General features: G+C 41.4%; 1 protein-coding gene across 2 annotated transcripts in view; it reads right to left on the minus strand.

Annotated features, from left to right (window-relative positions):
- ZMYM3 (zinc finger MYM-type containing 3) overlaps positions 1-25,995 on the minus strand; it is a 3,891,108-nt gene that overhangs the window by 654,717 nt on the left and 3,210,396 nt on the right. For both annotated transcript variants that reach the window (XM_044056844.1, XM_044056843.1), the window contains exon 22: positions 2,492-2,606. In XM_044056844.1, the coding sequence (XP_043912779.1) occupies positions 2,492-2,606 (115 nt within the window). The remainder of the gene's footprint in view (positions 1-2,491; positions 2,607-25,995) is intronic.

Here is a 25,995-nt window from a genome sequence, read left to right on the forward strand (position 1 = left end):
TGAGGAATCAGAGTGCAAATTATAAAACCAAAAAATATATACTGATCTCTGTACATTTGCAGAACAGTAAGACAACAGATATCTAAGCAACAATTTAGCTCTATAATACAGAAAAATATACTCAGCTCTATATATTTGCAGATAGTCTTGTAAGGCTGTCTCTCAACACACAGGTTCCACTTTAAATGTGAAGCCTGAGATGTAATAAATGTGAGGAGCAAGACAGTAACTGAGCAGTGCAAGTGCAAAGCATTTTCTCCTAGCTTGCATGTGATGCCACACAGTAATACCAATTTGTCGACCAGGTAGGCTCACTGGACACACAATCCCTTTTTCATGGTTGACTTGGGAGCAATGCTTGGTTAAAGTGACTTACCCAAGGACAAACAGTAGGCAAATGAGGACTGAGGGAATCAAACCCTGTACTACAGGAACTACAACTCAGAGCCTTAACACTCTGCAATACATGAAGCAGGAGGGGAATACGCACCTGAGTTGGGGGGGGGGCAGAGAAAACTAATGACATGCTGGGAACAGCAGAAGAGGAAATTCCAGCAGGTAACTTGCTGCAAAATCCGATAAGGAATATGCAACCCCACAAAAGGGCAACACACAACGAAGCAGCCAAAATACACAGCAACAACCGTCCACAGAAACTCAGGACCAGCAAGAACTATCAGAGATGTTTAATAAAACCACATCCACCGACTAAGCGCTTTCACCTAAAAAGGCATCATCAGAGTCCGTTATACAAATAACAAACATCCTATTTAACCTATAATACAACCCTAATTAATGACATCACATTTCAAAAACACCAATGAGCCAAAACCCCACTGCCTTCATATTTAAAAACACATTACACTTTAAACCAAAAAATACATTAATATACAAATTGTCTTTCTATAATACATCACATAACAATTAAATATGTAATCTAAATGATTATTTGCTTACATTTGTTTTAAAACTAAATGCATACTATAAAAACCAAAAAACTTTTATTATAAAAAACATTAACATTAATATATGAATATGAACTCATGATTATGTACTTTGTGCTATATACAACTTGCTTTATATTTTAAAACTGGCTTAATAGATATATAATCATTTATGCCAGGGTGTCTCATGGCATTGAGTCTCACCTGCCATTCAACCTCCAACAGGGCCACTTTGTTACTAATGTCACCCACCTGGTCTTCATAAATTCTGTCTATGACAAAAAATAAAAAAAATTTAAAACCATTACATTTGCAACTATGCAAAAACAGAGCATTGTGTTGATCTTTCTTTTTCAAACTACGCACATGTTCACTAATCCTATCACGCAGTCTACGTGTGGTCATACCCACGTAGAATGCATCACATGTGATACATGAAGCAATTATATATCTATTAAGCCAGTTTTAAAATATAAAGCAAGTTGTATATAGCACAAAGTACATAATCATGAGTTCATATTCATATATTAATGTTAATGTTTTTTATAATAAAAGTTTTTTGGTTTTTATAGTATGCATTTAGTTTTAAAACAAATGTAAACAAATAATCATTTAGATTACATATTTAATTGTTATGTGATGTATTATAGAAAGACAATTTGTATATTAATGTATTTTTTGGTTTAAAGTGTAATGTGTTTTTAAATATGAAGGCAGTGGGGTTTTGGCTCATTGGTGTTTTTGAAATGTGATGTCATTAATTAGGGTTGTATTATAGGTTAAATAGGATGTTTGTTATTTGTATAACGGACTCTGATGATGCCTTTTTAGGTGAAAGCGCTTAGTCGGTGGATGTGGTTTTATTAAACATCTCAGATAGTTCTTGCTGGTCCTGAGTTTCTGTGGACGGTTGTTGCTGTGTATTTTAACCTGCTGCAAAATGCTCTTGATGGCAAATAGCACAGCTGTAAACTAAAGGTTTTAAAACAAGTTCTGATGACCATTTTAAGGTAAGCATTTCTGGCAGCAGCAACATCACAGACTCTTGTGGAACAGTGAATGTGCACGATTCTTAACAGGAGCAACTAGCAATGGCCTCAAAACTTTGATAAATCTCTTCTATAGCTCACTGGAACAAGCACTAGAAGCATTACTGCTTTCAGAGAAATGATCATGGCACCGCAAACCACCCAGTGAGCTCAACCAAAAAGAGAAATGCAAACCATAAATGCTGCAAACTAAGCAAAATTTCAAACTTATTACCAACGTTGTGAAAGAGGACAACTGTTCTTTCTAATGAAACAGAAAGGCAGAAAAAGAGGTGTGAAACTTTAGAAGATGACAGAACTGACAATCAGATATATTACTGCCTAAGTGCATGCTGGGTGGAACAATTCTTCATGAATATAGTTAAAGCATTTAAAGAAAACATGAGGAACAGTGCTTAACATGCTATAAGATGAACAAGCAAGACAGCACAAATCAGTGAGCAGTACAAGTGTGAAAACATATTAGATGCATCACTAGAAAAATACAGAAACACTTACCGTTTTGTAACACTGAGGGCTGCCAACCACTAAGAACCTTGTTTAACTCCTGCACAAAGGTTAGGTAGTAAAGGTCTGTAAAAATATTAACCATTCGATTGTTCTCTAGTAAGTACTAAAACAAGAGTGGGGAAAAGAAAACAAATGCAAGTTAAATGACATTATCATCTATTACTGCAGCTAAACATAAAACTAAACAGAAGGTGCACTTACTAAAATTGTGAATACTGTGTAAAGTCCATCAAATTTTACTGTATTACAGATGCAAATGCTATGTCCACCAAAATAAAACCATATGACATTACTATATCAATTCATCTAGGGGAGGACCCTTTTTGATTGGTAAAGATATACCCAAGAAGAACCTATCAAAACTTGGCAATTTTCTCTGTAAAATCATATGCTCAGGAACATATACTCAAATAAAAGCAGGTAGGGATGTAAGATGCCAGTGGACTGTCAATGGATCCCGGAAACTACAGACCCATTAGTCCGACTACTCTTATTTGCAAAGCCATGAAACAAATTATCATGGAAGTGATTACCAAAGACATAGGAAACCTTCAGATACTGGAACCAACCCAGTCTGGTTTTGTTAAAGAACATGCAAACTAAACCTAGAGGACTTCTACAAAAAGGTCACTAAGGTAATGGATAAGGGTAAACAGGTGCATACTGCTTACCATGACCTGGCTAAAGCATTTGCTACAACAGCCCACTCTGGCATTATAAACAAACTTAAGAATTTGGCATAAACCCCTACATAATGAGCTGAATAGCCAGTTGGCTCACAGATAGGACTCAAAAAGTTAGAATTGGTGAGACCACCTCCACAGAGAGACCGGTCAGCAGTGGAGTCCCTCAGGGCTTGCTTCTCTTTGATATCTACATCTCAGAAGTGAAAGCCAATATCAAAGGCTCCTGGCTCGCCAACTTTACAGATGATTGAAATCTAGGAGCAGTCAAAGAATCAACCCCCAAGGCATGAACATCTTGCAAGAAGGGTCAACACAGACAAATGTACAAGTGCCAAAGCCACAACATAGAACTCAATGCCAAGAAATGCATAATAGTACCTTTTGGTAAGCTGGCTACCCTGGGAAAGTTTACAGTAGGTAAAACACCCCTAAGAGTGGATCTAGTAGTCAGGGATTTGGGAACAAATGTACACAATAATCTGGCTTTTGACAAATGTGTTCAAGGTAGTAAGGAAATCATTCTATGTTGCTCAGTTTATAAGTTAGTGCACTGCATCTTGGTCCAGGGAAGTAATTATCCCACTGTAATTGGGCCTCATCAAACCTATCATTGAGTGAAATGCCCCCTTTGGTAGGTACATGCAACAACTGGAACATCTGCAAAGATTCCTCACAAAAACAATAGAGGGCATAAACACAAATTCTTATGTAGACTGGCTCAAAGCCCTATCTCTATATTCTATTTCCAACAGACTGCTGACAGGTGATCTATGGCTGGCATATAAGGCATCCTTGGATCCTGCTCTGATGGACTTTTTGCAAATCAACAAAAATGAACAGTATCAGAACTACCAGACCTAAGGACCTAAACATTGCTTGCAACATAAACAGGTTACGTTGGAGGGACAGTTATGTATCTCGGAAAATTCCCATTCTCTGGAATAGGTTCCCCATCCAGCAGAGTCCTTCCCTAACCCTATTCAAGTGCAACCTGGAACAATGGACTGGAAATTGGAAATTCACCCCTTGTCTTACACCTATGTCTCTGATGGAAAGAGAAAGTCATGCCCAAACTAACACAGATCCCTTAAATAATGACCAAGATACAATAACTGTATGATAAAATAACTTGTCAAACACATTTGGGCTGCATGGCAAGGATTATAAAGGCCGTAGTGGTCATTACCCTAGTATAAACCTAAGAATGTATGTGTACAAGTCCTCAGAGCCTACCAGTTTACATCAAAGCTACAAGTGATTATCTTCCTGCAAATCAATAAATTACAATTAAGTTTTGGCACTTCTGTTATTAAACAAATTGCATCTATATTAGATGATCAAACTTTTAAAAGTTCGAACATCATATGGTTGACACCATATGATCGAACTTTTAAAAGTTAGAAAATCTAATAAAAAAATAAACCACAGAAAAAAACATGCCTGGACGTTTTAAGTAGGGGGGCAAGCACCCCTGCACCCCCCACACCCTCCACTCTTTAAATATACCAACTCTGAGATTGCACTACAGTGCAGGAAAGGGAAATAGTACAGTTTTGTACCTACCATAAATGTAGATGTCCGATAGATATGCAACTGCAGTCCTGACATATGGGTTGTCCTGCCTCAGGCAGCCCCTCGGTCGGCCGGATTCCAAAGTCTGGGTCCGGCGTCGGCTGATGTCGCCTCTTCCACGACGTCAGAGCGGCTGGGGTAAAAAAGCATTAGCCGACGCCATCTTCTTCAGTGTTTCTTGCCCCAGATGCCAGGTGCCCTCCAAGGAAGGCTAAATTTAGAGAATGGATAAAATTCCAGACATGCACAATAGTAATAAACAGATACACCATAAAAAGCTATCCCCAGCTAAGTTGGAAAAGGGGTAGTGGACCCAAAAAAGTAAATTACAGAGGGGTAGGAGGGAGGGAGGGTAAACCTGACTGCAGTTGCATATCTATCGGACATCTACATTTATGGTAGGTACAAAACTGTACTATGTCCTTCAAGAATGCAACTGCAGTCCTGACATATGGGTTGAATACCATAGCCAAGCTGGGGGTGGTAGGATCTAAGAAAAAGATGGCGTAGCTAAAATGTCCTGCAGGACTGCAGAAGCAAAGCCTGCTTGGGATCTGGAGTATAAAGGCAGGTTGTAGTGTTTGGAAAATGTATGCACGGAGCTCCATGTAGCAGCTTCTAGAATGTCCTTTGTAGCCACCCCTCTTAGAAAGGCTGTGGAGGTGGCTATAGCTCTGGTGGAGTGTGGCCTGATATTGGCTGGCACACCTTTTCCATGGAAAGAGTAACAGAATCTGATGCAGTGCCCAATCCATTTTGAAATTGTTTGTTTGGAAATTGCCTTTCCTTGCACTCCAGCAGCATAAGCTACAAATAGTTGGTCAGACTTTCTGTTGGCCTTTGTTCTGTCCAAGTAGTAGCATAATTGTCTGTGTATGTCCAAAGTGTGCAGCAGCTTTTCTCCTTTATTTTGAGGATTGGGAAAGAAAGTAGGCAGGTGAATTGCTTGATTTAGAGACACCCTGGATATCATTTTTGGGATGAATGAAGGATTGGTTCTTAAAGAAACTCTGTCCTGATGAAAAATGAGGAATGGAGGTACTGCCATGATGGCCTGTATCTCCGAGACTCTTCTTGCTGAGGTAACTGCCAACAGGAAAACTGTTTTCCAGGAGAGAAATTGCATTTCTGAAGATGCTGCTGGCTCAAAAGGAGGAAGAGTTAATTTTTCCAAGACGAAGTTGAGGTCCCATGCAGGCACTGGTGGTTTCCCGGGAGGTTTGATATTCTTTATCCCTCTTAGAAACTGTCTTAGCAAAGAATGTGAAAACACAGGTGGATCACAGTTGTATTTTGCTGAGATTGCTGAAGCGTGTATTTTTATGGAAGAATATGAAAGGCCACTATGAAGCATTTCTGCCAAGTATTCTAGTATCTGTGGCATGCTTATTACTGATGCATCCTGACCCTTGTTGGCATTCCAGGTGATGAATCTCTTCCATTTGGCTGAATAAGTTTTTCTGGTGGAAGGTCTGCGTGCTTCCAGTAAGATCTCTTGAACTTTTTTGGATAGAGAGATATGGGTAGAAGTCATGGGACCCTCCAAATTGTCAGCTGCAATGTTTGCAGGTTGGGATGAACAGTTCTGTATTTGTGCTGAGTTAGAAGCAGAGGCCATTGAGGCAGGGGCCACGGCTTGGTGCGAGATATGCTCCTTAGTAATGGATACCAGTGCTGCCTTGGCCAGTCTGGAGCTATCAAAATACCTTTCGGTTGTTCTGCTTTGATCTTCAGTAACACCTTGGTCATTAATGGTAGAGGTGGGAATGCATAGATTGTCAGAGAATTCCAGCTGAAGGAGAGAGCATCCATTCTCCAGGCTTGAGGATGGTGTGTCCTCGAACAGAACTTCTTCAGATGATGATTGAGGTGAGAGGCAAAGAGATCTATGTCCGGCCTTCCCCATGCATGAGTTATTTGTGAAAAAATGTCTGGATGCAGCATCCATTCGTGCGGGTCCAAAATGTTTCTGCTTAGACTGTCCACCAGAACATTGCCCTTGCCTGGAACAAACTGGGACTGCAACTGTAAGTTCAGTTTCAGGGCCTTTTCCGAAAGAGTCATTGTTAGTCTGCAGAGGGGGTAAGAATGAGTGCCTCCCTGTTTGTTTATGTACCACATGACAGTGGTGTTGTCTGTCTTTATTAGCAGATGACCTTGCTGAAAAAATTTTCCGAAGGCCTCGATTGCATGAATCACTGCCAACATCTCTTTTTGATTTATGTGCAGATGCATTTCCCGGGGAGCCCATTGCCCTTGCATGCATCTGCCCTCCATGTGCGCCCCCCATCCATGATCTGAGGCATCTGTTGTAATGGTTTGACTTGCTTGAGGTTTGTTGAAAGACATGCCTTTGTTTAATTGACTTGCTTGTGCCCACCACAAAAATTCCTTTTGAAGACTTGGAATGAGTGGTATAATTTCTTCTAAGTTGTGGCTGTGTTGAGACCATAAACTTTTTAGGTACCATTGTAGTTTTCTCATGTGTAGTCTTGCCAGTGGAATCAGAAGAATGCAAGATGCCATGAAACCCAGGGCCTGCAGGATTTTCCTTGCAGTCATCTGGGTGAGCTTTGCTAGGCTTTTGAAGTAATCTGGTAATTGTTCTTGTTTTTCTTCTGTGAGGAAAGCCATTTGTGAGTTTGTGTCCAGTTTGGCTCCTGGAAAAATTATTTGTTGGGATGGCAGTAGTCTTGATTTTTGAATGTTGACTGTGTATCCCAAAGCCTGTAGTAAGTGTATGACATAGTTCAAGTTTCTTATTAAGGCTTGTTTGCTGTCCGCTTGTATAAGGCAGTCGCCCAGGTAAGGGTATATTTGTATCCCCTGGAGTCTGTAATGTACAATTACTGATGCCAGGCATTTCGTGAATACTCTGGGCGCAGTAGATAAGCCAAACGGCAATGCTGAGAATCGATAATGCTCTGACCCTGCAAGAAATCTGAGGTATCTTCTGCAACTGTGTCTGATTAAGACATGCAGGTATGCCTCCTTGAGGTCCAGAGTAACCAGCCAAGACCCCTTGCCCAGTATGGGAAGAAGTTGCTGTAACGTCAGCATTTTGAATTTTGGCACAATGAGAAAAGTGTTTAGAGCGGACAAGTCCAGTATAGGTCTCCATTGCTTTTCTTTTCCTGGAACAAGGAACAGTCTTGAGTAGAATCCCTGACCTTGTTCCTGAGGAGGAACCTTTTCTATTGCTTTGATCTGTAACAGGTTTGAAACTTGTATGAGTGCCTCTGCCCTTTGATTTTGTGGCAGGTTTGGCATGCCTTGTCTTGTTGGTAAGGTATGGAAGTGGAACCTGTAACCTTTGTCTATTATGTCCAGAATCCATTTGTCCTTTGTTAAAACGTGCCAATTCTTTGAAAATAAGGATAACTTTCTGCCTAAAGGTGCTTCTCTTTGAGCCTTGGTCGGCGGTGTCAAAGGCAAGTCATTGTGATTGTCCCTGTGGTGCAGTAGAAGTCCCTGCGCCACTTCTCTGATTAGTTGGTTGCCATTGGCGGCCCCTGTAGGAGCCTCGGTATTGCCCTCTTCCTCGAGCACGCCTGTTTTTTCCCCTTTGGAACTTGTCAGTGTCTGGAAAGGACCAATTCTTGAAGGCCAATTCCTGCTGAACCTCGGTGGCTGAACCTGGAGGAAATCTTTGACTGTTTGTACTGATTTAGCCTTTTCCTCAATAGATTTCAACACATCCTGTGCATTTGCACCAAATAACTTCTGTTTTTCCAGAGGTGCATCTAGGAGCTTTACTTTAACATGATCTGGCAATGCCTGTTCTTTCAACCAAGCATGTCTACGTATGACGGCCCCTGTCATAGCTGCCCTACATGAAGCTTCCAATGCATCAAAACCACACTGAAGAAAATGATTGCTAACCTGCTGAGTATTATGAACCAAACCCTGCAAGGCCTTTCTATCTAAAGGCTCAGGAGAGGCTAACTTTTTCTGCAAATCATCCATCAAGAAATCCTGATACTGAAACATATGAAAAAGACAGTTAAGTGCCCTCATGGCAAGGGTGGTTGAGGTATAAACTTTTTTGCCCCATCTCCAAGGACCTAGATTCCCTGTCTGCGGGCAAAGGGTTTTTGGCCATGGAGGTGGCCACTCCTTTGGGCCCCTGAGAAATAGTTTCTAGATCCACAGAGTGGGCCTTAAAGAGATGCTTATGAGTTTCAAGAACCCTGTAATATCTGTCTGGCTTGACAGGAGCAGGAGGGAGAGAATCAGGGGAAGCACTGGAGTCTGAGTACACATCATCCAATACATCTAACACTGGTGGAATAGCTAAAGGCCTGTGCTGGGGTAACTTAAGGAAAGTACGTAGCCTTTTCCTAGAGTCAGAGAAATCCTGGCCCTGCCACTGAAAATAGTCTCTCATGGAGTGGAGAATTTCCCCGAAAGAAATATCCTCTGGAGGAGAGGCAGAGGGAATGGATTCATCAGCATCAGAATCCTCGTAGGCCTGGAAGGATTCTTCCTGAGAATCTGAATGGTCTGAGTCCCCAGAGGCTTCATCTGAGGAAAGGGTATCTGTCTGCTCAACCCTAGGCCTTTTATCTGCAGGCGGCTGAGAACCTCTGTCTGGATGTGCCTGAGAGCCTCTGATTAAAGAAATTAGATCTGCAGCTAAAGTCATGATCTGTTTATCAGAAGTGGAACCCTGGGAAAAGGATTTAGGAGGGTGAGCCTTAGCCTGGCTGGCAGCCTTAGCACGTGTGTAGGCCTTGATGGACATAAAGACCGGAGGCCTAGGCTGCCCCACGTGCTGGAGTAACTTTATCCACCGGTATGGTGTCAGGTAATTCCTGGGCTTCGGTTTCAGGAGGAAAATCAACAACCGGCACCAGGGTAACCTCCGGGACCGAAGTGTGCGGTAAAGCGGTGTCGTCGGTCTGGAGCGGTTGAATTACCGCCTCCGAAGAGACCGATGCACTCGTGGGTAGGCTTTGGCGTGGCGTTGGTGGAAGTCGCGGGCTGAGAATGTCAGTCCCGGTCCTTCATTTTTTGGAAGTATGTGTTGTCGGTTGTTCCAAAGGCATGATATAGGATTAATTTTCCCCAAAAATGTCTTCTGCAAATTCTGCCCGGCGCCTGAGTGTGCGCTTATTGAAGCAAGCACAGGCAGCACAGGCCGAGACGTCGTGGTCTGGGCCCAGGCAGGGAAGGCAGTAAGAATGGAAGTCCTTATGAGGTATTTGTTTACCACAAGACAAACAATTATTAACTTTTGCAGTTTTATCTGACATTGGCTGAGGCAAGAAAAGGTTCCCCAACGGGGTACTTAGCTTTTTGATGACTTCGGTAACTGAAAACACAGGAGCTGGCCGACCGGCACTTGCAAACTGCTTCTGCTTCGGGCACTGCGCGGCAAGAAAGACTGAAGAAGATGGCGTCGGCTGATGCTTTTATACCCCAGCCGCTCTGACGTCGGGGAAGAGGCGAGATCAGCCGACGCCGGACCCAGACTTTGGAATCCGGCCGACCGAGGGGCTGCCTGAGGCTGGACAACCCATATGTCAGGACTGCAGTTGCATTCTTGAAGGACATCTTTCCATTCCGCACTGTATGGAGATCTCTGCTGAAACGTTCAAACTTTTAAATGTGCGATCATATGGTGTCGGCCATATGACATTCGAACTTTTAAAAGTTCGATAACGTAATATAGACCCAACAAATTAATATAACGATACATTTTTGTATGAGTCGGAGGAAATTACAGCAGCTAGTAGAAGAGGCCCTCATCCACAACAGGATGGGTGGAAGGTATTCCTAAAACACCAAGGAGTGTGCTACTGTAGAAGATTATGTCCATTATGTCTGACATCAAGGACCCCCCCCTTCACTTGGTAGATCCCTGGCTGGAGTGAATCCTAAGTAACTGTCATCAGGAGGAGGAGGGTTCCATCGAACTGCACAAATACAGAGCCCAGACAACTGCTTCTTGGAATAATGTAGCTTGAATCTTTGCATCACGATGAAGACAGTAAAGCATGGAAGAAGTTTGTTCCTAAGACTAAGTGGCTATGACACAGGTGTCTGTAAAAGAGACATTGTTGAAGTAAGCAATAGAGTAGACAGTCTTCTGGTTGAGTGTGCTTTGACCAAAACATTTTGTCTTCTGTCCATCAGCTGTCTGATGGTGAAGAAACAATGCATTTAGAGATTATAAGACAGCTGCCTAGCAGACAACTCTGTACTGTTACTCCTCTATCAAATCTTGTCTTGACAGAAACAAAAGATTCCTTTCTCGCTTAAAGTACTGCACACAAATGTCAAGTTTTGCTTTCAAAATGTGACTGTTCTTCCCTTTAATTTAGTCCCAAGAAATGCACATAAAGAGAAAGCATAATTTAATAATCATTCCATTTGTTCTATGCCTGAACTGGTTTCTGGTTGACTCTCTGTGACATCACTCAGTTTCTTTCCTCTGTTGGTATTATCCGTTACATCACATACAAAAAATTGATAGATACCTCACAGGCATGCACTACCAATGAGTGGGAACAGTAAGAATAATTAGGTTAGGTCACCGATCTAGTCAAGAGGGAGGCACAGTGGACAGTATTGTCACCCACAGCAACAGGTTTTCCCTTTCGGTTCTTGGCAGGGGAGCTTTATGTATGGAGTTTGCATGTCCTCTCTGTATTTAAATGTTTTTTTTTTCCTGTGTGCTCCTTTTTCCTCCCACACTCCAGACACACACAATAGGTACACTGACAACTTCTAAATTGTCCACAGGGGTAGGGGTAGGGGTGGTGTGTGTGTGTGTGTGTGTGTGTGTGTGTGTGTGTGTGTGTGTGTGTGTGTGTGTGTGTGTGTGTGTGTGTGTGTGTGTGTGTGTGAGAGAGAGAGAGACATGAAATAAAGGCTTGACAATCTGCATCCATTTCCCCCATCATTTAGTAAACTCTGTACATGGTGGTGGCTGTTTACAGAGTGGCTATAACTGCACATGTATCTTGTAATCAAGGATGGATAATTTCTATCTACACAACCCATAAAAACTTCAGTCATAATTTTCAGATTGAAATGTTCAAGAATACTCTACCTGCAAATCAAAGAACTTTTATCATATCACATTTTTTTTCCATTATATACCCAGTGGTTGGCAAATCAGTGAATTTGTGGGGATGGTTATATCAAATTCACTAATTCAGGCTCTAGTGTCAACAAATCTGTTAAGAATACAACACAGACCAGCTCATCCTGCAGAAAAAAAGTTATGTACTGGCCATAACGTAACATCTGTGCAGTCCATTTTCATTCTTTCTCAACTGATGGGTTCAGATTAGACACTTGGATCTGACTAGGCTACTTCTACCAGATCATTGGATCCAAGAACTTGGAGCGCCTCCCTTTACCCATAATGCCGCGCCAACCTAACACACATCAGATCGAGTTTGTTGCCACTAGATATCAACGGCCAACCTATTACGGACATTAACAAAGGTAGAGAGGAAGAAAGAGAATGTGGTGCTCAAACAAGGAGCAGAGGTTCCTGTATAACTCTTAGAGCTTTCCAAGAGCAAAGGAGGAGGTAGGAGGGCAGGAAGTTGAGGAAGAATGAACATGGACAACACAGCTGGAACGTTATCATAACATAAACAAAAAAGCTGGTGGAGTTGCCACAGTTTACGCCAATAACCTGACTCTCTCCCATCCTAAGCAACCAGTCCCTTCCTTTTCACCTGCTAAAGTACTGATAGCAAATCTTAAACTCAATGACTACACTACCATTACAGTAGTACCCATCTATATTACACCAGGGGATAACATTCTCCTCCTGGAAAACATACTCTCTCGTCTCTCAATCAAAAAAACTCATCAACAAAGACAAAAAAGATTTCTACTACAATCCCCCCAACACAATTAAAATCTGACCCCAAAAAAATCTGGAATGCTTTAAATCAGATACTACATCCAGGCAATCCAACCTCACCTAATCCATCCCCAGACAGGTCACATGTAGAGTCTACCAACTCCTTCAACACCTATTTTATTGAATCAATATCCAAATTATTTAGCCCCAACCCTTCTAACACCAGTACGTCTAACTTTCCTGAACCTTCAACTATTAACTCTGGTAACACCTTCTGCCTTAAACCTGTTGCTACTACCTATATCAAAACTCTACTCTCTAAGCTAAAACCATGATCAGTATCTGCTGACAATATCCCTTCATATTTTCTCCAAATTGCAGCTTACTCCATTGCTCTGCCTACATTTATCCTCATAAATTGCTCCATCTCTGAATTTAAAGTTCCATCTACCTGGAAACAATTCTACACGCTTCCTATTCATAAAGGAGGTAACTCCACTGAAACCTCTAATTTCAGACCTATTGCTATTCTCTCCCGTTTCCATTAAATGCATACATAAACAAGTTATGCATTATCCCACTCAGGAAAAACTGCTTACGCCTACCCAGCATGGCTTTCGACCCAAGCATAGTACTACCACAGCTCTACTATCCTTTCTCAATACTATTTCTCTCACCAAAGATGAACACAAGTTCATATCTTGTCTATTCATTGACCTCTTTAAGGCTTTTGACACTCTCTCTCACTCTGCTACATATAAACTAACACACCTCAACTTCTCCCCTGATACATTTGCATGGTTCTCTAGCTACCTCACTGACAGACTGCAATCAGTGAGATGGCACTCTGCACTATCATCTCCCCTTCCAGCAAAAAATGGGTGTCCCCTAAGGATCCATTCTGGGGCCATTACTTTTTAATATCTTTACCAACTTACTCCACTCCTCCTGTCCTCTGTCTACCATTGTCCAATATGCAGATGATTCTACACTCATCACTGTCACCAACTCACCCTCAGAACTCCTATCAACTACTCAGTGGTCATTTAACTCAGTTGAGATATGGCTCTCAAATAACCAGCTCATCCTCAAACCCAAAAAAAACAAAGCTGCTACTTTTTCTTCCTAAAACCATGAACCATATCAAATCCTCCTCCTTCATAATGTCCCTAAACAATACTCCTATTAAAGTCAAACTTAGCACTAAACTACTTGGCATCACCATCGATGATCAACTAAAATTTGATCTACACATAAATAATTGCAACAGGAAAATCCATCAGAAGCTAGGACTCCTGTATAGAAATAAGAAATTCTCACCACTGAAGCTAGAATAACTCTTTCACATGTGTACCTTCTACCCTCCTTAACATACTGTTCCCAAATACTCACAAATCTCAGCTCCTCCCTACTTACCAAACTAGAGGCTACCTATAACAAGATAGCTAGATTCGCTGCTCAACAAACCTACAAATCCCACCACTGTCTCTCCCTAAAACATCTGAACTGGCTCACACTACCTAACCTGCTTCTTCAATCACAGCTTCAAATCATACACTCCATTCTCTATCAGCCAGCTTTCTGTCCAACTCTATCATCCCTCATCTCCCACTACTCCCCTACAAGAAATCTTTGAAGCTCATCCCAAGATCTACTAAAGGTTTACAAACCCAAGTCAACCACTGGATGCAACTTATATAGCTACAACCCCTCTACTGCATGGAACAATCTCCCACTACAAATTAGGACCTTTACACACCCCAATTTAATTCAGCCACCAAAGAGTACCTTATTAGGCATAGGACCTGCCGCTGTATACACCTCCCTGACCACAACCCTCTTACATAATAACCATCCATCTCCATTATGCCTTACTACCCCCCTCCCCCCCAATCATCCTATCTCTGCTGACTTAACTACTCTATTCCTTCTCCCCTAACTGGCTCCAATTCACTTTCTTACTTCCTTATCTATAAAAACCTCTAGAGTTACCGTTAACTGTTTATGTAAAAAAGTAATAAATAGGATAAACAGCTTACTCCCTGTGCTTTTGATGTAATTTCCTTAGCCTTGTTGTTATCAGGTATTCTGCTCTTAGATTTATTAATTACTATTGCTAATGCTGTTATCCTGCCTTTTTGTTTTTCTTTTAAAAATTTTTATAACTACTGTAACTGATTTGAAATTATTTTGATATTTCTATGCTATCTTAAATTGATTGTATTACTTGGAGCTTTTCTCTCCGCGCCTCCCCTGAAAAACGACATTAGCTCAGTCGGACATACCCGGTCAACAAATGTAAAATAAATACATAAAAAAATTATGGTGAGTACATAACTTATTTATCTGATGTTGCCCTTTTATTCATTTCTCAACTGATGGGACAGAGTCCCCAGCAACTGTAACCTTGGAAGAATATTCCAGAGTAGTGCAGCGCCAAAGACTGGTCTGTTCCTGGAAATCAAATCTAATTTGTAATGAGCAAATAAAGGTATGAGAATTAGCCCAAACTGCAGCTGCACAAATATCATTTAATAAAGCCCTTGATCAGAAGGCTGAAGAAACCGTCATAGACCTCGTGGAATGAGCTCTAGGAGGATTAGAAAATGGTAATCCTATTCAACCATAGACAAAGGTGATACAATCAGTTAACCATCTGGCCAATGTAACTTTGGATACTGGCTTACCTAGTCTGTTAGGAGAAAAGGAAGCAAATAACTGGTTAGATTTCCTGAAGACTTTTGTTCTACGTAGGTAAAAACAAAGTTGCCTATGCACATCCAAAAGGCAAAGCAAATACTCCTCCTCATTTGAAAAGTTGCACAAAAAGATCCAAGTCCTTATTCACCATAGGTCTTACTGCTATAAAACAGAGTATCCCAAGCAAAAACAAACGCTGTTGGACCATGAGGCCAAAATGACTAGTTTATTAAAACACACTCACAGGATAAGCACTTTTGGGTTACAACTCTTCATCAGATAACTTAACACACTATTAAAATCAGATTTAAAAAGCAAAAACAACCATTCCGTATTGAATTCTCCACTTTTTAAGGCTGGTTTAAGAGGCACTACCCAGTTTAAACCATGATCTCTATCTGCTCCTAGTTCAATGATCCATTTAGTTTCATTAAACTCAGTGATGTTAACTATATCCCCACCCCTAACATTTAATCTCACCACTTGCAGTACCATAAAAACAAATGTATGCCCTATATTCATTTCAATATGTTGACATAAGGTATTACGTATATTCCTTAAGCATATGGCTAAAAGAGGTTTTAAAATTCTTTCTTTTAACTGAAAATTCATCTTTCCTACATAAAATGAACTACAAATCTTACACTGGGACAAATATATAATATTACTCATTTCACAATCAGCATATTAAGAAAAGTAATATCTTTTTGCCAGTTAAAGGGTAAACGAATAAGTTTCATAATATGGGGACATGCCTTACAAAGTGTGCATGCAACGGTACCCTTGCGTTGGGATATAATTATATTTTTCTTAGATATATTATGTTCCTGACAAAGTAAATCCTTCAAATTTTTATTACAACTAAAACAAAATGATGCTATCTCACCCACTATATTCTTAAGCTTCTCCTCAGTTAGCAATACTTTCCAATTTTGTCTTATTATGTCAACTACACCTTTTACATTATTACTATATTTTAGGACCACACACAATTTATCATCATTCAGATTATTGGAAACTGAATGACCCACATTATGTGCTCCTATATCAGAAAACCAAGGTTTGGCTTTCGCACATCTATCTTGTTTACTAATGTCAATGGGACTTTGAATAGTCTCACTCTTACAGCCCCTTCTTTTAAAATTCACCGCTAAACTTTCTATCTCCTTATTAAACTGTCCTTCTTCAGTACACAGTCTAGAGGTTCTGTGAACTTGTCCTTTAACTATATTCTTAAACAAATACCTGGGATGCATACTATCAAAGGCCAAAAAAATTGTTTCTCCAACAACTTTCCTTATATATGGAGGTTTTCACTTGCCCCTCTTGTCCCTTACTCAGTCGTACATCTAAATAATTTATCGTGGTCTCAGAACAGAAAATACTGAACCTTAAGAAGTCTGTGGTAGATTCTAAATATGCTACAAATGAAAATAAGTCATCACATGTGCCTCTCCATAGCAGGAACACATCATCCAAAAATCTTACATAATATTCTAAGTGTTCATGCCAACCATGTTCAGTGTTAAAAATTACCATGTCCTCCCGATAAGCTAGAACCAAGTTCGCATATGAGTTTGTACATGGTGTCCCCATAACAATGCTTTTCTTTTGTCGAAAATAACTTCCTTGGTACAGAAAGATGTTATTTTCTAGGACAATCCTAAGTAAATTGTATACAGCCCTTTTGGTTTTAACATCTAAGTTCACGTTATTTCTTAGAATGGACTCAATGGTTGTTAATCCATATTCATTTGATATGACTGTAAACAAGCTGCTGATGTCTAATGTGACAAATAGACATTCTTTACACTCATTTACCTGTAAATGCTCCTATAAAGATGTCAGAAATGAGCTGCATCTTTCAATACTGTAGGAACAGCTGTAAATACTATTTTAACTTAGATTCTATCCATATGGATGCATTTTCTGTAACCCAAGTCCTGTTTGAAACTATGGGTCTAAGGGGTGGGTTGCATGAATCTTTACGTATTTTTGGAAGTGCTTTGAATATAGGGGCGACCGGATGTTCAAGCCCACAAAATTTAATCTTTCCACTGTTATTTGATCAGTACTTTTTAACTGTGTCAATTCTTGTTTCACTCTAGCAGCTAACATTTTGGCTGATAATGGAGAATAACTATCATTACCCCTAAGCATGCTCATGATCTTATCATGATAGAAACAGTAGTTAATCACTACCACTGCACCTCCCTTATCTGCAGATTTAATAACATTCCTTTTATCGTTTGGAAGCATTTCTAAAGGTCTTCTATGTGCAGGAGTTAAGGTATGGTTATGTTTTTGATCCAGACATACCTTAACCTCATCCTCGCATACCCTTAAAAACATTGCTATTGCTGGGTTCAATGGCAGTGTAAAAGTACTCGGCTGTCTTAATTGTTCCTGCCTAATATCTTTATTAACACCAAACATTTGTTTTAACTGCATATGCCTTCCAAACATTTGCAAGCCTAAAACAACTTCACTGTATATCGAACTCACATTAGGTATGAAAGTTAAACCCTTATTTAAAGCATACAATTTTTCTTTGGATAGAGCAATGTGAGATATATTATAAACAATACAGTCACCATAACAGTCAGGTCGAGGTTCTACAACTCTTCATGTCCCTGCTGTGTGAATAACTTCTCTTTCTGTCATTCTATTTTCTGACCGGAACTGGAAGGGTCGAAAAAGATGATGTAGGTAAACTCGAAGGTTTCAAAGTCTTCAGTCTAGCTCCTAAGCTCATCGGATCAACTGCCGTGCTCATGGCCATAGCGGATGCACCCAGTACTTCCGAATCTTTCTTCTCTGCATTCTCATTGGTTGATAATTCATTCAGCGTATCTGTAGCTATAAAGTAAAGTTGTGTACATGTACCATAAATGCAGATGTTCAAGTGTATTCACTGTTGTGGTCATTACATTTGGGTAATGTGCTGGCAGGTTGCAGTCGGCCTGAATTCCAAAATATTGGGTCCTGCGTTGGTTGCTGTCTCCTCTTCCATGACGTCAGGTTGTCAGGGGTATAAAACATGCAGCCGATGCCATTTTCTTTAGTTTTTCTTGCCCCCGATGTCAGGTGCCCCCAAAAAGGTAGGAAAAAAAAAATATATATATATATATATATATATATATATATATATATATATATATACACACACACATATATATACACATGCATCAGTATAAACTTTACCTTTATCTACAAGCAAATACACCACATAGGTTGTAGAAGATAGAGAAGGAAAGATAAACTCCAGAATGACAGGGGGATGGCGGGAGGTAACCTGGACTGCAACAGTGAACACACTCGAACATTTACATTTATGTTACGTGCACACAACTGTACTATGTTCTTCGTGTTTCACTGTTGCAGTCATTACATTTGGGTAGAATCCCAAAGCTATGGTTGGGAGGCTGGAGCTAAACAGCATTAGGAGTGGCTATAAAGCCCTGCAGAACTGCAGTGGCAAAGCCTGCCCTGGATTTAGAGTAGAGAGGCAAATGATAATGCTTTGTAAAGGTGTGAAAAGAATTCCAAGTAGCAGCCTCTAGAATGTCCTTGGTTGGTACTCCCCTGAGAAAGGCTGCTGAAGTAGCTGCAGCTTTGGTGGAATGAGACCTAATGCCCTTGGGCACAGGTTTACCATGGTGTAAGTAGCAGAAACGGATGCAGTGGCTTATCCACTTTGAAATTGTCTGCTTTGAAATAGCCTTGCCTTCTGATCCTGCAGCATATGTCACTAGTAATTGCTCAGTCTTTCTTAGAGCTTTAATCCTGCTCAAGCAGAATTTTAGCTGTCTGTGTACATCCAAGGAATGCAGAATTCTCTCCCCCTTGCTCTGCAGATTTGGATAAAAAGTTGGCAGATGAATTGTTTGGTTAAGAGCCACACTAGAAACCACCTTAGGCATAAAAGTAGGATTTGTCCTCAGAGACACCCTGTCTGGGTAAAATATGATAAAAGGCTCTACAGCCATGAGGGCCTGTAACTCTGAAACTCTTCTTGCTGAAGTAATTGCTAGTAGCAGAGCTGTTTTCCATGATAAGAACTTTATATCAGTGGTAGCAGCTGGTTCAAATGGAGGCAGGGTGAGCTTTTCCAACACATAATTGAGGTCCCATGCAGATAATGGTGATCTTCTAGGAGGCCTTAAATTTTTGGCTCCTCTGAGATACTGCTTTAGTAAAGGGTGAGAAAAGATTGGTGGCTCTGTATTGTAATGAACCGAAATGGCAGAGGCATGGATTTTAATTGATGAGAAAGATAGGCCTTTGTCAAGCATCTCAGTTAAGTGTTGTAATATCTGAGGAATATTTGGTTCTGCTGTATCAGTTCCTTGTGCTCGATTCCAAGCACAGAATCTCTTCCATTTGTCAGCATAATATTTTCTAGTACTAGGCCTTCTGGCTTCCAAAATGACATCCATCACAGCTTTACTGAGAGGTGTTGTTTGTATTACTACATGATCAGCCATGCTGCGAGGTTCAGAGTCTGAAATTGATTGTGCAGAACCTGATTGTTTTGCTGGGACAGTAGTTGTGTTATTTAAGGCAAGGTCCAAGCTGGGTATTGAGACAAGTTCCTTAGGATTGGGTACCAGTATGGGCGGGGCCAGTCCGGGGCAATTAGTACCATCTTTGGTTTCTCTTGTCTGACTTTTAGGAGGACCTTCGGGAGAAGAGGCAGAGGAGATAAGGCGTAAACTGAAGGATAGGGCATCCACTTTCCATGCTTGTCTGTGATAAGTCCTTGTGCAGAACCTTTTCAATTGATAATTTTGAGGCAAGGCAAATAGATCTATGTCTGGGCTCCCCCATTTCTCTGTTATCATGCTGAAGACTTGTGGATTTAATTTCCACTCGTGAGGATCCATAAGGTTTCTGCTTAAATCGTCTGCCAGAGTGTTTTGTTTTCCTGGCAGGAATTGAGCTTGAAGATGTATTTGGTAGGTCAAAGCTGTGTCCCACAGTCCCATAGCTAATCTGCAAAGGGGGTATGAGTGTGTGCCCCCTTGTTTGTTTATATACCACATGACTGTGGTGTTGTCCGTCTTTATCAGTAGTTTTCCTGGATGAAGCAAGTCCTTGAAGGTTGTTAGGGCATTTTGAACAGCTAGCATCTCTTTCTGGTTGATATGTTGATGCATTTGTTTTGGGGTCCATATGCCCTGAATGCATCTTCCTGCCATGTAGGCCCCCCCCAAGCATAATCTGATGCATCTGTTGTTAAGGTTTGGCTGGCAGGGGGTAGAGTGAAGGGTCATCCCATGTTTTGGTGACATGCCTTTGCCCACCATTGAAGCTCCTGCTGCAGGCAGGGAATGAGAGGAATCATTGTTTCCACATTGTGAGAATGCTGACTCCATAAACGTTTTAGGTACCATTGAAGCTTCCTCATATGCAGTCTTGCATATGGAATCAGTAGGATGCAGGATACCATGAAGCCCAGAGCCTGCAGAATTTGTCTTGCAGAAGACTGGGTTTTTGTTGCCATCAGTTTGAAGCAAGTAGTCAGTTGCCTTTGCTTGTCTGGCATGAGGTAAGCCATCTGGGCAGTAGTATTCAAGCTTGCACCCAGGAATGTTATCTTTTGAGAGGGTACCAGTTGTGATTTCTTTTCATTTATTGTGTACCCTAGGCATGTTAGAAGCCTTTTCACAAACGCCAGGTGTCGCAGAAGAGTGTCCTTGTTCTCTGCTTGAATGAGACAGTCGTCCAAGTAAGGATATATTTGTATACTTCTTTGTCTGCAAAATGCAATTACTGGTGCCAGGCACTTTGTAAAGACCCTGGGCGCAGTAGATAAGCCAAAGGGCAGTGCAGAGAATTGGTAATGAATTAAGCCAGCCTTGAATCTGAGGTACTGTCTGCACGATTGTCTTATTGGGACATGCAGGTATGCCTCATTTATGTCTAAAATCACCAGCCAAGCATTCTTGCCTAGCATAGGCAGAAGCTGCTGCAAAGTCAGCATTTTGATAAATCCATAAATCCAGTATTGGCCGCCAGGCCTTGTCCTTTCTGGGTACCAAGACAAGTCTCGAGTAAAAACCTTGCCCTTTTTCCTGTTCTGGTACTGTCTGAATGACCACCATATATCCATGAGGGATGTAACCTGTTTCTGAGTCTCTGCCCATTGATTTTTTGGCAGATCTGGCTAACCATTTGCCATTGGCAGAGTGTGGAAATGGAATCTGTATCCCTGTGATACAATGTTTAGTACCCACTTGTCCTGGGTTATTAACTGCTAATTTTGAGCAAAAAGTGCTAATTTTCCCCCTATGGGTGCTGCCAAAAGATAAGTGCTTGGTTTGGGCACAGGGAAGTCATTGGGATTGCTTTCTGTAGGTTTGTGCTTTATCTCCTCCAGATTTGGAGGTGGAAGCGCCCCATTGCTTTGACCTGTATGAATCTTGCGTCTGGTATCTGGAACCCTTAGGGAGTCTGGATTTGCCCCTTTGAGCTCTGTCTGACACAGGAAAGGACCAATTTTTTGTAGGTCAGTGTCTACTGAATCTTGGTGGCTGCACTTGTAAGAAGTCTTTAATAGTTTGCATAGACTTAGCTTTGTCTTCCATTTTCTTTAAAACCTCTTCTGCCTTAATACCAAACAGAGAATCATGCTGTAAAGGTGCATCTAGCAATTTAGCTTTAACATGATCAGACAAATTTTATTTCTTTAACCAGGCATGCCTCCTAATCACAGATCCAGTAACTGCGGACCTGCAGGAGGCCTCTAAGGAATCAAAACCACACTGCAAAGTATGCTATCCAACTTGTTCAGCTGCATGCAATAATTCCTGCAATTCCTTACTTTCTGCACATTCTGAAATCAACATCATTTTCTGTTTCAGCAATCCCGTAACAAGTTGTTGGTACTTAAGCATATGAAATTGACAGTTTAAGGCCCTGATTGCCAAGGTTGCAGATGTATAAAACCCTTTTCCCCATCTGTCCAGTGCCCTTGAATGTCTGTCAGAGGGGGAAGGATATTTTACTGTTGAGGCCTTAACTCCCTTTGGACCATGTAAAATAGTTTCAGGATCAGCAGCAGGGTTTCTAAATAAAAGATTTATGTGATCCAGGGACCCTGTAATATCTGTCAGGCTTACTGGGAGCCGGAGGTAAGGAGTCAGGGGTCAAGCGTGACTCCGAAAACACATCATCCACAATGTCTAATACAGGGGGAATAGCTAAAGGCCTGTGCTGAGGGAGAAGGAGGAAATCCCTGCGCCTCTTTTTTGATTCTGAGAAGTCTTGACTTTCTCAGTGAAAATACTCCCCCCCAAGTATGCAAGGTTTCTCCAAATGAATAATCCTCAGCAGGAGATGCAGATGGGATAGACTCCTCAGCATCAGAATCCTCATAGGGAGGTATAGATAATTCCTGATCAGAAGAGGAATCAGAAGAAATAGAAACCTGATCTGAAGATTCATAATCAGTGTCTTGCCTAGGCCTCTTATCTGGAGGGGGATGGGTACCCCTATCAAGGTAATAAGGTCTTCAGCCATTTTGATCATCTGTTTTTTAGGCATAGAGGCCTGTGCACGTGGCTCATGCGTTGTTTTTTTTAGTTTTAGAAGTTGCTTTTGTCTTTGGTTTTGCAGCTGTCGTCAGTTTGATATACAAATGTTGAATTCTGAATACAAACTCATAAGGCGGTGCCTGCTCAGCGGTTCCGGACCCATCCGAGGGAGATACAGAGGGAGATACATCCGTCGGTCCAATACCTTGAGTATCTTGCGGCATGCCGGACTCCACATGGGTGTTGGTAGAGACCTGGGACTCAAAGGTAGCGGGTATCAGGGTCTGTGAAAGTGCCTCACTGAGTACCGGTGACTGGCTTAGGAGAAGCTTCGTCGGTTTTGGATCTCGACTGCCTTTCTGTGTCCTTTTCTTTGCGTTTTTTTATGTACTCCGGTAGTCGGATTGCTATCCGACATTTCTGGATAGTTAAATCTGTTTCCAAACTACTCTGATGCAAAAATATACCGATGCTTAATAGTGCATTGGTTAAATCTAGCACAAAACCGACAGCCAGGCATGTTGTGATCAGGGCCTAGGCAAGGAATACAGTACAAATGGAAATCCTTATGAGGTATTTGCTTCCCACAAGTAATACAATTATTAACTTTTTCTGACATCGGTAAAGAGCAAGAAAAAAGTTTGCCCAACGGGGTACTTAGCTTTAGTGAATACTTCGGTTCTGAAACTCAAACTCGAATATTTCAGTAGTCGACCGACTGGCACTTGCGAAATGCTTCTGCTTCGGGCACCGCGCAACATGAAAGACTAAAGAAAACGGCGTCAGCTGCATGTTTTATACCCCTGATAACCTGACGCCATGGAAGAGGAAACAGAAACCGACGCAGGACCCAAGACTTTGGAATTCAGGCCGACTGAGGGCAACCTGCCAGCAGATTACCCAAATGTAACGACTACAACAGTGAAACACGAAGAACATCCGAAGTTTGTGTACATATATATATATATATATATATATATATATATATATATATATATAAGAAATACAGTCAGTCAGCCATCTGGCCAGAGTTATTCTTGCAACAGATTTCCCTAGTTTTATGTCAGAAAAAGACACAAATAATTGCTCAATCTTCGTAATATTTTCAGTTCTGTGCAGGTAAAAATGTAATTGCCTGTGGACATCCAATAAATGTAACATGTATTCACCTTTGTTAGCAAATTTGGGTAAACATACCAACAAATTAATAGACTGATTAATATTAATCTCTGAAACCACTTTAGGGAGAAAGGAAGCATTAGTTCACAAAGTGACACTGTTTTTGTGAAAGACCAAGGCGGTTTCGAAGACGAGGCCTGAATCTCTGAAAGTCTTCTGGCAGAAGTAATGGCTACTAGAAAGAATACTTAAAGTTGCATTTAGCTGCAAGTTCAAAAGGGAGTTGAGTAATTTGCTGCAGTACCAGACGGAGGTCCCATGGGGAGCAGGGTCCCTTAAAAGGAGGTCTCAGAAGAAGACTGCCTCGCAAAAAGGTTTTGCATAGTCTATGGCAGGCAATAGAAGCACCTTCAAATCCCATGAGAAAACTTGATATCACTGTCATATGGATTTTCACTGTGGAGGAGCTAGCTCCTTCTTTAAAAAGTACGGCTAAAAATTCAAGGAGACTATGCAAAGGAGCTGAAAAGGGATCAACATTATTTTAACAGGCCCAGTACGCAAATCTTCTCCATTTCCTGGAGTAGAGTTTACGTGTAGATGGTTTACAGGAAGATAAACTATCTGATGGACTGGGGAAGAGAACACAGGTTGTCTGGTTATTAATGGCATTGGAGAAGCCAAGCAGTCACAGCCTGAGGTATGTGTATGTCTGGAGGGATCATGCTTGTCAGAGACAGGAGGTCTGGAGTCAGAATCAGAATCCATGGTTGGTAGAGTAAGTGAGGCCAAATCTGTCAAGGGCCAGTAAGGTGCAATGAGGATGACTTTGCTCTTCAACATGGCAGCTTTTTGTAAGAATTTCAGAATTAATGGGATTGGTGGGTAAGTATAAAGTACATCGGGAAGTCAGTCGTGAAGTACAGCATCCCTCGGTGATTCCCTGTGGGGGGATCAGGGCAAAGTAGCTGCTGCATTTGTTGTTTGTAGGGACAAAAAAAGATCGCAGCATGACTGGCCCCACTGATGAAAAATTATATCAGTCACGTTCTTGTTGAGAGACCACTCTTGAGGTAGAAAAATCCAGCTGCTCACCTTGTCTGCTATCACACTGGTCTTCCCCGGAATGTGTGTTGCAATGAGAAAGCGGTTGGATGAGATCGCCAAGTGCCACACCCTGAGTGCTTCTCGACACAAGGGGTAAGATCCAGTCCTGCCTTGTTTATTGATGTATCAAACTACTGACATGTCCGTTTGAACTGCAACTGTCCTAGAGGGGAAAACTTCTTGAAAGGCCTGCAACGCTAAAAGCACTGCTCTCATCTCTAGGACACTGATATGCAAAATGGCATCTTCTGTGGAACAAGTGCCTTGAACAGTTTTCCCCAGGTAATGCCCCCCCAACTGGGAAGCGTCCATGGTCACTATGGCCTTGGGCTAAGGGGGAATGAATGGATAGCCTTGTAGAACCTGCTCTGATTGAATCCACCACCTGAGATCTCTCTTGCAAATCTGAGTAATACATATCAGGGTTGACACAGGTTGATAATGTAATGACCATCGCATGGCTTGCATCCACAGTAGGACCCTCATGTAAAATTTAGTTAAAGGCACTAGAGTTACTGCCGCTGCCACTGATCCTAGAGCCTAAAGAACCATGCAAGCTGAAACCTTGGTACTGCAGATTATTTCCCTGACTTGTGTTCTTAAGATCTGAATTCTTACAGGAGGCATTGAAGCTATCGTTGAATTTGTGTTGACCAGTGCTCCTATTAATTCCAAATTTTGAAAAGGTTCCAAATGAGACTTTCCGTAGTTTATGGCTATCCCCAGTTACAGCATGTCTGAAGAACCTGATCTCTTGCCTCTATTACTTCATGCCTGGTTGGGGAGGTAATGAGCCAGTTGTCTAAATATGGAAACACCTGGAATCCTTACAGTCTCAAGTGAGCTGACACTACTGCCATACATTTGATGAACACCCTGGGGGCTGTGGTGAGACCAAAGGGCAGAACTCTGAATTGGCAATGTCTGGTTCCCAACTGGAAG

The sequence above is a fragment of the Protopterus annectens genome, chromosome 14.part0, assembly GCF_019279795.1.
Source record: "Protopterus annectens isolate FY-2018-M chromosome 14.part0, PAN1.0, whole genome shotgun sequence".
NCBI lineage: Eukaryota > Metazoa > Chordata > Ceratodontiformes > Protopteridae > Protopterus > Protopterus annectens.